Below are 11,101 nucleotides of genomic sequence, written 5' to 3'. Positions count from 1 at the left end.
ATAAAAGCTAAGGTCCTTTGGCCCAACTCTGTTCTCTGTGTGAGTGCTGGATAACTTTGCATGAATGAAATGAATTTCAAGATAGATGATATGTCAGTAGCAGCCATAAGAAATAACGAGATCATGTCCTTTGTAGGGACGTGGATGGAGCTGGAGGCCATTACCCTTAGCAGACTTACACAGGAACAGAAAACCAAATACTGCATGTTCTCACTTATAAGTGGGAGCCAAATGATGAGAATGCAGTGACATATAGAGGGGAACAATACACACTAGGGCCTTTCGGAGGGTGGAGGGTTGGGGGAGGAAGAGGATCAGGAAAATAACTAATGGGTACTAGGGCTTAATAACTGGATGATGAAACAATCTGTAGAACAAACCCCACATGACACAGTGTACCTATGTAACAAACCTGCACTTGTGCCCCTGAACTTAAAAGTTAAAAAAAAAAAAAGATTATATGTTAGTAATTGGGGCCAATATGTGGGAGGTAGGATGTGGACTGATAAAAGGGTTTTAACTTCATGGTAGTTAAGCAAAAGCATCTTTAAAGAGCCTGGCTTGCTTCTCCTATTACAGGAAGGTTATTATAGAAAGTGGCGGTTACATGACCAAGGAGTAGGAACAATATTCATTATATGGGATTACTCACAAATTGAATGAATGAATGAGGAAAAAATTTATAACTAAGTTAACAAAACACTGTTATTAGGAGCCTTGGCTGGGCCATAGAAATGTCTCAAATTAACATCTTACAGTTAACTTCCCACACAATGGGATTCTAAGCTAAATTTTATTATTCTCTGTCAATAATATGGTTACTATATAAAACAAATATTCTTTCAAGGATGAGAGTGATTCTTCAAAAACAAAACCTGGCTGGGCATGGTGGCTTACGCCTGTAATCCCAGCACTTTGGGAGGCCGAGGCAGGTGGATCACTTGAGGTCAAGAGTTCGAGACCAGTCTGGTCAACACAGTGAAACACCATCTCTACTAAAAATACAAAAAATTAGCTGGACGTGGTGGGGGGTGCCTGTAATACCTGCTACTCGGGAGGCTGAGGCAGGAGAATTGCTTGAACCCGGGAGGCGGAGGTTGCAGGGAGCTGAGGTTGTGCCACTGCACTCCAGTCTGGGTGATAAGAGCAAAACTCTGGCTGGGCGCGGTGGCTCACGCTTGTAATCCCAGCACTTTGGGAGGCCGAGGCAGGCGGATCACAAGGTCAGGAGATCGAGACCACGGTGAAACCCCGTCTCTACTAAAAATACAAAAAAATTAGCCGGGCGTGGTGGCGGGCGCCTGTAGTCCCAGCTACTCGGAGAGGCTGAGGCAGGAGAATGGCATGAACCCGGGAGGCAGAGCTTGCAGTGAGCCGAGATTGCGCCACTGCACTCCAGCCTGGGCGACAGAGCGAGACTCCATCTCAAAAAAGAAAAAAAAAAGAGCAAAACTCCGTCTCAAAAAAAATAAATAAACAAACAAAGAATCCTACATTAACAACTGACTCACTATTACATGCATCTGGTTATACTGCAGGCCAGATATTCTTCCATTTCCAATTAAAGTTTCACTTTAATTCAGACAGTTATTGCATCTTATTATCCTGGTTCCACATAACCAACAATGAAATAGGTTCTATCAATGAGTTCAATAAGCATTTTTACTTGACCAAATTTGCTTTATATAAATTTTGCTCTTATAGAAGAAATTAAATATTGGTGGCTTTATATAATAGAAGGATACTATCTTTAGGTCTGAAAGAATTTGTGAGTACTTAAAAATGCCTATATTAGAATTTATAGACACCCAGGATGACTTAGCCTATTATCATATAGTGAAAGACACTTTAATTCAGAATACCACACCCCCATGAATTGCACCAATTATGGAACAAACTCTAATATTTTTCATTTAAAGCACAATAAGCTCTTTCTATAAATTCTTAAAGTTCCGAATATAATAAAAACAAACAAAAACCTTAGTTTTCAGGTACAAGCTAGTTCCCACTATTGAACCTCTAGTTATTTTGAGGATGATTCTAAAACAATATATAATTACATGGTCTGGTAATTAATACCATTTCAGATAATAATGCTCAGAGTTAAATAAAGCAAACAACCTTGAAACCAAGTATTCATATCAGGAAATTACATCTATCCGATGTAACAGCTTATTTCATGCTAGTAAAATACCATTTACTCTATGTGTTTGTTTATACTATATGAAAAACTTACTCTTCATTCAGGAGTAAGGGCAGCTAGTAGGAAAAATAATGTATCAATATATAAAGTTTTAATGTTATTTTTAAAGACTGAAATGAAACATGACCCTAACATTGCAAAAAAAAAAAAAAAAAAAAACCCTCTCGTTATTTTTGTATGTTTAAATGTTAAAATGTCAACAATAGACCAAAAGAATCAGATTTCATTTAATTATTCTAATCTTTAATGGTATTTTAAATACCTGGTCTACTGAAGAGAGAGAAAAAAAGTCTTTATCACTGACTTTTTAAAAAATCCCACAATTTTTTTAAAAGGATGTTCCTGACACAGGTTAAAAAGCAAAATATGTTTTGAAAAATAAGTTGTATTTTTAGGAATTATGCAAAGTCAAAAGAGGCGTGGAAATGGTGAAGGACAAACACAGAAATAGGCTGGGTCCATTAGGACTATAAAAAATAAAGACCTCATTTTTTTCGGCTTTTTGCATTTAATATTCTAAGCATTTTTAAAAGCAACAGTATTGAGTTCATTTAACTGTATACAATGAAATTAGTTTGATTTACCCTTTTTCACTGATTAGCATTAAAAGGGTAAACAATCACACATGGCTCAAAAATTACCTATCAATAACATGTGCATAAGGCCAGGTGCAGTGGCTCATGCCTGTAATCCCAGAACTTTGGGAGGCCGAGGCAGGCGGATCACCTGAGGTCAAGAGTTCAAGACCAGCCTGACCAACATGGCAAAACCCTGTCTCCACTAAAAATACAAAAATTAGCTGGGTGTGGTGGCATGCACCTGTAATCCCAGCTACTTGGGAGACTGAGACAGGAGAATCGCTTGAACCCGGGAGGCGGAGGTTGTATTGATCTCCGTGGTTGAGATCAATGTGTGCATAGATGTATTTAGTAGCACTGGTGGTAGGAATAAACAGAGGAGAGAAAATAATCACCTAAATCCCAGTACTAGATTTGAACTTCAATGATTTGTCTTTGTTAGACTTAATATACTTCTGATCCAAATGTTTATTTTCTTTAAATTTCTAAAGCCAATGAATGTTGTTTAATTAGAGAAAATGTGCCATGTGTGTCCTATTATTATTTTTTTCTCAGTTTTATCTCAATAACCTAGTTAAATATTCATGTATACCCTGCAATATGCTACATAATGGCAATTATCTTCCTAAACTGTTATCTTTTTTTTTTTTTTTTTGAGACGGAGTCTCGCTCTGTCCCCTAGGCTGGAGTGCAGTGGCACGATCTCGGCTCACTGCAACCTCCGCCTCCCGGGTTCACGCCATTCTCCTGCCTCAGCCTCTCCGAGTAGCTGGGACTACAGGTGCCCGCCACCACGCCCGGCTAATTTTTTGTATTTTTTAGTAGAGACGGGGTTTCACCATGGTCTCGATCTCCTGACCTCGTGATCCGCCCGCCTCGGCCTCCCAAAGTGCTGGGATTACAAGCGTGAGCCACCGCGCCCGGCCTGTTATCATTTTTATACAATATAGCAAAGTTCTGAATAAATGGTAATTCTTTTTCTTTTTTTTTTTTTTAATTTTTTTTTGAGACAGGGTCTCACCGTCACCCAGGCTGGTCCCTAACTCTTGGCCTCAGGTGATCCTCCTGCCTCAGCTTCCCAAGGTGCTGGGATTATACGCATGAGCCACTGCACCCAGCTTGAGCAGTAATTCTTAATAAAAATGCATTATTCTTTACAATCTTCACTGAAATAAACCAATAAAAGGCAGCTTAGATTTTTTAAAAATCAGAAATAAGTCTCAATACTTGACCACACGAGGATTCTCATGCAAGTAGGGTACACTGTCGCCTCTGTAGGGCTGGAGAATGGTTTTCCAGGGGAGGTCCCTGAGCTGAAGAAATATGATTTATTTTACTTAGATGTGATACGAGAGGGAGAAAACGTAATACTCATTCTGTACCATGAAGCTGAAGTGCCTATTATGTCCCTTTCATTAACTGGGGCAATGTTACTCCATATATATTACTAATTGGAGACTATACCTCAATGTCAACAACTTTAGAAAAGTGGTTTTATATTCAAACCCTATTCACTATCCTTATAATCTATGCTGTATCTCTAATGTATCTTGCAAATAAGATTATCTTAAAATTAAGTCCCTCTGGTACTTCCTCGTTTACTTATTCAATATATATATCTTTACTATGCAGAAATAAATGCAAGATACATACAAGATGAGTTAGAAGAAATAGTGTCCTCAAGAAGACTAAATTGGCCGGGCGCGGTGGCTCACGCTTGTAATCCAGCACTTTGGGAGGCCGAGGGGGGCGGATCACGAGGTCAGGAGATCGAGACCACAGTGAAACCCCGTCTCTACTAAAAATACAAAAAATTAGCCGGGCATGGTGGCGGGCGCCTGTAGTCCCAGCTACTTGGAGAGGCTGAGGCAGGAGAATGGCGTGAACCTGGGAGGCGGAGCTTGCAGTGAGCCGAGATCGCGCCACTGCACTCCAGCCTGGGCGACAGAGCAAGACTCCATCTCAAAAAAAAAAAAAAAAAAAAAAGAAGAAGACACTAAATTCTAGTATAGGAAATAAACATTTATACCCATAAGGGAATATACAATTGCCATAAGAGGTATGAGTGCTTTAACAGATCAGAAAGCAAAATAGATCCATTCTGCCCCAGTTAAACTCTGTTGTACTGAAGTGGTCCTTGAAAGATGAGTAGAATTACAAGTAAAGAAGGTAAAAAAGGCATTACAGGATAAGAAGACAGCATGAACCCGGGCAAGAACATTTATGATCTGTTCAGAGACTACAAATGACAGATACTTAAGGTACCTGAGGTAAAGTTATAGAATGTGAAGCTGAAAGGTCAAATGAAGGTCAGACAATAGAAGGTCTAGAATGAAGTGGTAAAAGTTTTGGATTTTATTTAATAGGTTTCCAATCAAAGAAGAGACAATAAGTAGATTTATTGAAAAATAATAGGCTGGGCATGGTGGCTCATGCCTGTAATCCCAGCACTTTGGGAGGCTGAGGCAGGTGGATCACAAGGTCAGGAGTTTGAGACCAGCCTGGTCAACATAGTGAAACCCCATTTCTACTAAAAGTACAAAAAATTAGCCGGGCTTGGTGGTGGGCGCCTGTAATTCCAGCTACTCAGGAGGCTGAGGCAGGAGAATCACTTGAACCTGGGAGGCGGAGTTTGCAGTGTGCGGAGATTGCGCCATTGCACTCCAGCCTGGGCGACAAGAGCGAAACTCCATCTCAAAAAAAAAAAAGAAAGGAAAGAAGGAAGGAAGGAAGGAAGGAAGGAAGGAAGGAAGGAAGGAAGGAAGGAAGGAAAGGAAAGGAAAGGAAAGGAAAGGAGGGAAGGAAGGAAGGAAGGAAGGAAGGAAGGAAAGAAAAAGAAAATTGATGGCTAAATGAGCTAGCAAGACAAGATATTAGAGAAAGGAAGACTAATTAGAGTATTTTTGTTTGTTTAGGTAAAACTTGGTAAGAACTTGAACAAAAATAGAAACAATAGGAATGGAAAAAATAGGAGAACTGATAGGCTAGATTAATTCAAGAGAAGAAAAAGATAATCTAATACATTAAGTTTCTAGGTTATTTGGAAATATAGAAAAAATAGGTTTGGGGAAGAAGGTGAGTTCTATTTGAAATTTAAAATCTTGATATACCCATGTAAAATATCAAATAAAATATCAAATAGGCAGTTAGAAATTTGAGTTTGGAACATAGGAGAGGCTTTGATGGCAATATAGACTTGGAAGACATCAGTGCTGAGCAGTAAATGAGATATTTCAGGAAAGAGTATAAACTGGGAAGAGGACAGAGGACAGGTTCAAGGAACATATTTAAGGACTGGGTAGAAAAACAAGAGAGTATGAACAAGAGTGAGGAGATTATTAGCAGTGACCTTTGAGAGTACATCTCTAGAGTGGTATGTGTAGAGCCAGATTTTCAGCATCAGAACCATCAAGCATTTTGGGGGTGGAAGGAAAAAGAGCCATGAATCAAAAGGTGGGGAAAAGGCCTTTTGGGAGGTGGCAGTGTGGGTAGGGAGTAGGGCTCCGGGTAGAATATATGGATGAAAGAAAGCTGAGCACAGCCACTTCCTTTATAACAGAAATAACAGATTTCCCAGCCTCTAACCAAAGAAGCGACCAGTTTGGAAACATTTCTTCTCTTCTAAAATATGAAAGAGACGGGATAAATACTGGAGTAGGATTGTGAAAAAAGTCAAGAGAAAAAAAAAAAAAAGAACAGCCCAAGTGTAACAGATACTTCTCCATGGGATGGTAAAAAGGAAGTTATTTCAATAAAACGACCCCTTGGAAGGAGTTCAAAACAGGTTGCCATATGCTTTATGTGGAGTTTTAAAAAATATATAAAATAATTCAAGCAAACATGAAATATTTTATTTTACTTATTTATTTGCTTTTTTGAGACGGAGTCTCGCTCTGTTGCCCAGGCTGGAGTGCAGTGGCATGATCCCGGCTCACTGCAACCTCTGCCTCCCAGGTTCAAGTGATTCTCCCACCTCAGCCTCCTGAGCAGCTGGGATTACAGGTGTATGCCACCACACCCATTTTTTTATTTTATTTTGTTTTATTTTATTTTATTTTATTTTTATTTATTTATTTATTTTGAGACGGAGTTTTGCTTTTGTTGTCCAGGCTGGAGTGCAATGGCTTGATCTCGGCTCACCGCAACCTCCGCCTCCTGGGTTCAAGCGATTCTCCTGCCTCAGCCTCCCTAGTAGCTGGGATTACAGGCATGTGCCACCACGCCCAGCTAATTTTGTATTTTTAGTAGAGACGGGGTTTCTCCATATTGGTCAGGCTGGTTTCGAACTCCTGACCTCAGGTGATCCGCCCGCCTCAGCCTCCCAAAGTGCTGGGATTACAGGCATGAACCACCGCGCCCAGCCATAATTTTTTAGTAGAGATGGGGTTTCACCATGTTAGCCAGGCTGGTCTTGAACTCCTGACCTCAAGTGATCCATCCGCCTCGGCCTCCCAAAATGCTGGGATTACAGGCGTGAGCCACCACGCCCGGCCTGAAATATTTTAAAATTGAAATTCCAGTGTATTAATAATGATTATGTACTTCATCTCTCTTAGATTTATTTTTCTTTTGTACTGCTTTATGTTATTACCTGACGGCTGAATGTATTCTGTACGTGCATCCAGTAATCTTCAACTGGATCGTAACAGTATATTGCCTTGGTCAGTCCACCGGCAACATAGATCAAGTTGTTTAGGGATACAGCTGTTATACACCTCTTGGCAATTGGGATAGCTGCACGAAGTAGCCAAGAATTGGTTTCTGGATCGTAAGATTGAACCTAATAACATATAAAAATATATAATTAAAATTTCTAAACAAAAAATGGAAATGTACTTAATAAAGAATCTACCCACACCTACAAACATTATTTAAAATAAAATCCTATTAATTCAGAGAATTGAGAGGTTAGCCTGATAGTGAAATGTCTGAATTATGAACATTCTCAAATAAAATGCAAATTTATTACTATCAAGCAGAATAGAGTACCAAACACACAGAGATTGTTTCTAGAATGAATGGCCACCAGGTTTGTACACTAAAATTAAGTCTAAATTTTTTTACAATTGTGTTATGTAGGATAACTACGCCTCACATCTGAATATAACTTCTTAATGCTTTTAGGGAGTGCTTTCTTCAAAAGAAAACAAGTAAACCTCAATTCAGTCAGTATGCTCTGAATTATCACAAATTCTGAAATAAAAAATTCTAAATAAGTAACATTTGATCACACTATTTTAAACTGAATTTAGAAAAAGAATTAATAGATTGACAAAATTCAGTTAACATTGCTAAACCAGCTAGGCATTAGATGCTTTTTTCCAGAATAAACATTTCCTGAGATGTCAGGATAGCACACATTCTTTCGTCCCAGGAGTTTACTGAACCGGAGCAACTTTGAGCCATCCTCTATTTTCACTACGGAGGTTTCCTTTCCTTTTCTTTTTTTCTGAAAAATACTTCAAAAGTATGTAGAAAATGACCCAGTTGGAAGCAGCATATTTAGTTACTATGTCTTACCCTTTGCTAATTCACTTCTCAACTGTGTTTTGTATAAATAGTTTTTAGGTTTTGTAGATGATAGCAAAGGCTCAGAACAATTTATTTAGTAGAAAATTTCTACACAGATAGTCTCATTTCTTTTTTTTTTTTTTTTTTTTTTGAGACGGAGTCTTGCTCTGTCGCCCAGGCTGGAGTGCAGTGGCGCAGTCTCGGCTCACTGCAAGCTCCGCCTCCCGGGTTCACGCCATTCTCCTGCCTCAGCCTCTCCGAGTAGCTGGGACTACAGGCGCCCGCCACCACGCCCGGCTAATTTTTTTGTATTTTTAGTAGAGACGGGGTTTCACCGTGGTCTCGATCTCCTGACCTTGTGATCCGCCCGCCTCGGCCTCCCAAAGTGCTGGGATTACAAGCGTGAGCCACCGCGCCCGGCCAGATAGTCTCATTTCTAAAAGATTGGATCACATTTGTTAGAGCAAATTGTTAGATATACTAGAGTCTCACTTTAGCAACCCAGAATTCAATGTTTTTCTCCAAAAGTATATAGTACCAGAAAATTTTTAAAAGACCCCTCACACTAAGTGACCTGGCTACCTACTTGATAAGCCTTCTGTATTTCCCTTCTTATACTTATTATTGGTAATTTCTTTAAAAGTGCATGGCTTACCTTATCAGAACAAGTATTATCATCAGGTCCTCCACCAATCACAAACAGTTTGCCTACACAGCTAGTCACTGCAGGAGAACTCACTGCTTCCTTGAGGGGAGCAACTTCAGTCCATCGATTTGAAAAGGAATCATAACATTCTACGCTGCTAAGTCTGTTTTGCCCATCATAGCCTCCAACAACATATACCTATATGTAAAATACATGGAAAAATCTTAATTATCAAAAGTCTGAATTCTGAAGTAGTTGGTTAAAGAATTAAGGGATCTCTTCTCTTTAAAATGCCCTTGCTAAATAAATATAATTGCAATATATTTAGCTCAGAGTTTTTTTGTTTTTTTTTTTTTGAGACGGAGTCTTGCTCTGTCGCCCAGGCTGGAGTGCAGTGGCGCAGTCTCGGCTCACTGCAAGCTCCACCTCCCAGGTTCACGCCATTCTCCTGCCTCAGCCTCTCCGAGTAGCTGGGACTACAGGCGCCTGCCACCACGCCCGGCTAATTTTTTGTATTTTTAGAAGAGACGGGGTTTCACTGTGGTCTCGATCTCCTGACCTCGTGATCCGCCCGCCTCGGCCTCCCAAAGTGCTGGGATTACAAGCGTGAGCCACCACGCCCGGCCGAGAGTTTTTAAGCCTTTTTAAAAATCATCATCCCCTACCACCATCACAATCCACGGAGCCTTTTTAGGTATTTTCTTCCTAATAGTCTTCCCTCAATAAAACTGTAATACCACAGATAAATTGTGTATCTATTTACCTTAATGCATGTATATCTGTGCTTTATACATGAAAGAGTACATGTTTTTTTTCACCTTCTAAGAAACAATCTTTGCCCCCTTGGGGGTAATATTGCTCACATTGAGAATTGTACAATTTAGCTTAAATATTCACACTTATGGGTAATGAAATATTTGATTATTATAAAGTATTAGAGCTGTGAAACTAAAATATTAGGAAAGAATTACTAGACTATGAGAGTGCTAAAGGCAGGCCTTTCTTTTAGTCCCTACAATACCTAGAAAAGTACTTGACACAAAATGAACTTTAAAGTTCACAGAGCTTTTATGTACATTTTCTCTTCACAAATACAAGAAAGGTATGGCAAATTAGTATCTTTATAAGACAGGTGAACCAATCAGTAAGATATTTATTAAATGGCTTATATGCAAAAAATCCATGGTTTATATAGTGAACTTTCAACCTAACAAAGCTCTCCAGCACCTTAATATCCACGTTTCTCTCTCTCTCTCTTTTTCTTTTTTTGGAAATGGGTCTCATTCTGTTGCTCAGGCTGGAGTGCAGTGGCATGATCACAGCTCACTACAGCCTCAACCTCCAACGTTCAAGTAATCCTCTCACCTCAGCCTCCCAAGTAGCTGAAACCACAGCTGTGTATCACCACACCCTACTAATTTATTTTTATTTTTCATAGAGACAGGGTCTCCCTCTGTTGCCCAGGCTGGTCTCTAACTCTTGGCCTCAAGCCATTCTCCCACCCTCAAGCCATCCTCCTGCCTCAGCCTCCCAAAGTGTTGGGATTACAGGCGTGAGCCATCACGCCCAGCTCACATTTCTCTTAATGGACTGTCATCATTAACTCTTCCCTCCATAGCTAATTAACTATTAAGTCCCACTGAGTCTTCTTCCACAGCATCTTTCACATCTACCCCTTCCTTTACGTTTCCCACTGCCATCACCCACCTGAGGGTCCACAACATTTCATATCTCTCAAATAACCTTCTGGCCTCCACTCTTGTTCGCTCTAAACCATAGATTATTCTTCCTAAAATACTTTATCAATTCCTCTTAATATTTCAACAATGAATGTCTAAGGGTCAAGGCCAAATTTCATACCTTGTCCTTCAAATTTGTCCACAATTTATCTTTCTGTGCGCCCCCAAATTTCCACAGTACTCAATGCCACTTCTATCATGCATTTCTCACATTATGTTAAAATAATCTGTTGGTGAGTTTGTGTCCCCAACACTACGCAGCTCAGACAGGTTAAGTAACTTACAAAAGACCACACAGCTATATGGAGTATGGAACCTGTGGCACGATGTAGCAATTAAGGGCACAGGCTTTGATCACCAGCTCTGCCTTCCAATATAAGGGCAATTTATCTACCCTTTTGGAGACTCAAATTTATTTCCTCAA

The 11,101-nt window shown here is 39.7% G+C and overlaps 1 protein-coding gene across 4 annotated transcripts in view; it reads right to left on the bottom strand.

The window, feature by feature from the left end:
- KLHL24 (kelch like family member 24) overlaps positions 1–11,101 on the bottom strand; it is a 53,180-nt gene that overhangs the window by 5,564 nt on the left and 36,515 nt on the right. For all 4 annotated transcript variants that reach the window (XM_032171734.2, XM_058426800.1, XM_032171733.2 and 1 more), the window contains 2 exons: positions 8,948–9,136; positions 7,373–7,561 (listed from right to left, as the gene is read on the bottom strand). In XM_032171734.2, the coding sequence (XP_032027625.1) occupies positions 7,373–7,561; positions 8,948–9,136 (378 nt within the window). The remainder of the gene's footprint in view (positions 1–7,372; positions 7,562–8,947; positions 9,137–11,101) is intronic.

The sequence above is a fragment of the Hylobates moloch genome, unplaced genomic scaffold (genome assembly GCF_009828535.3).
Source record: "Hylobates moloch isolate HMO894 unplaced genomic scaffold, HMol_V3 SCAFFOLD_13, whole genome shotgun sequence".
Lineage (NCBI taxonomy): Eukaryota > Metazoa > Chordata > Mammalia > Primates > Hylobatidae > Hylobates > Hylobates moloch.
This window is presented reverse-complemented; position numbering and strand designations above follow the sequence as displayed.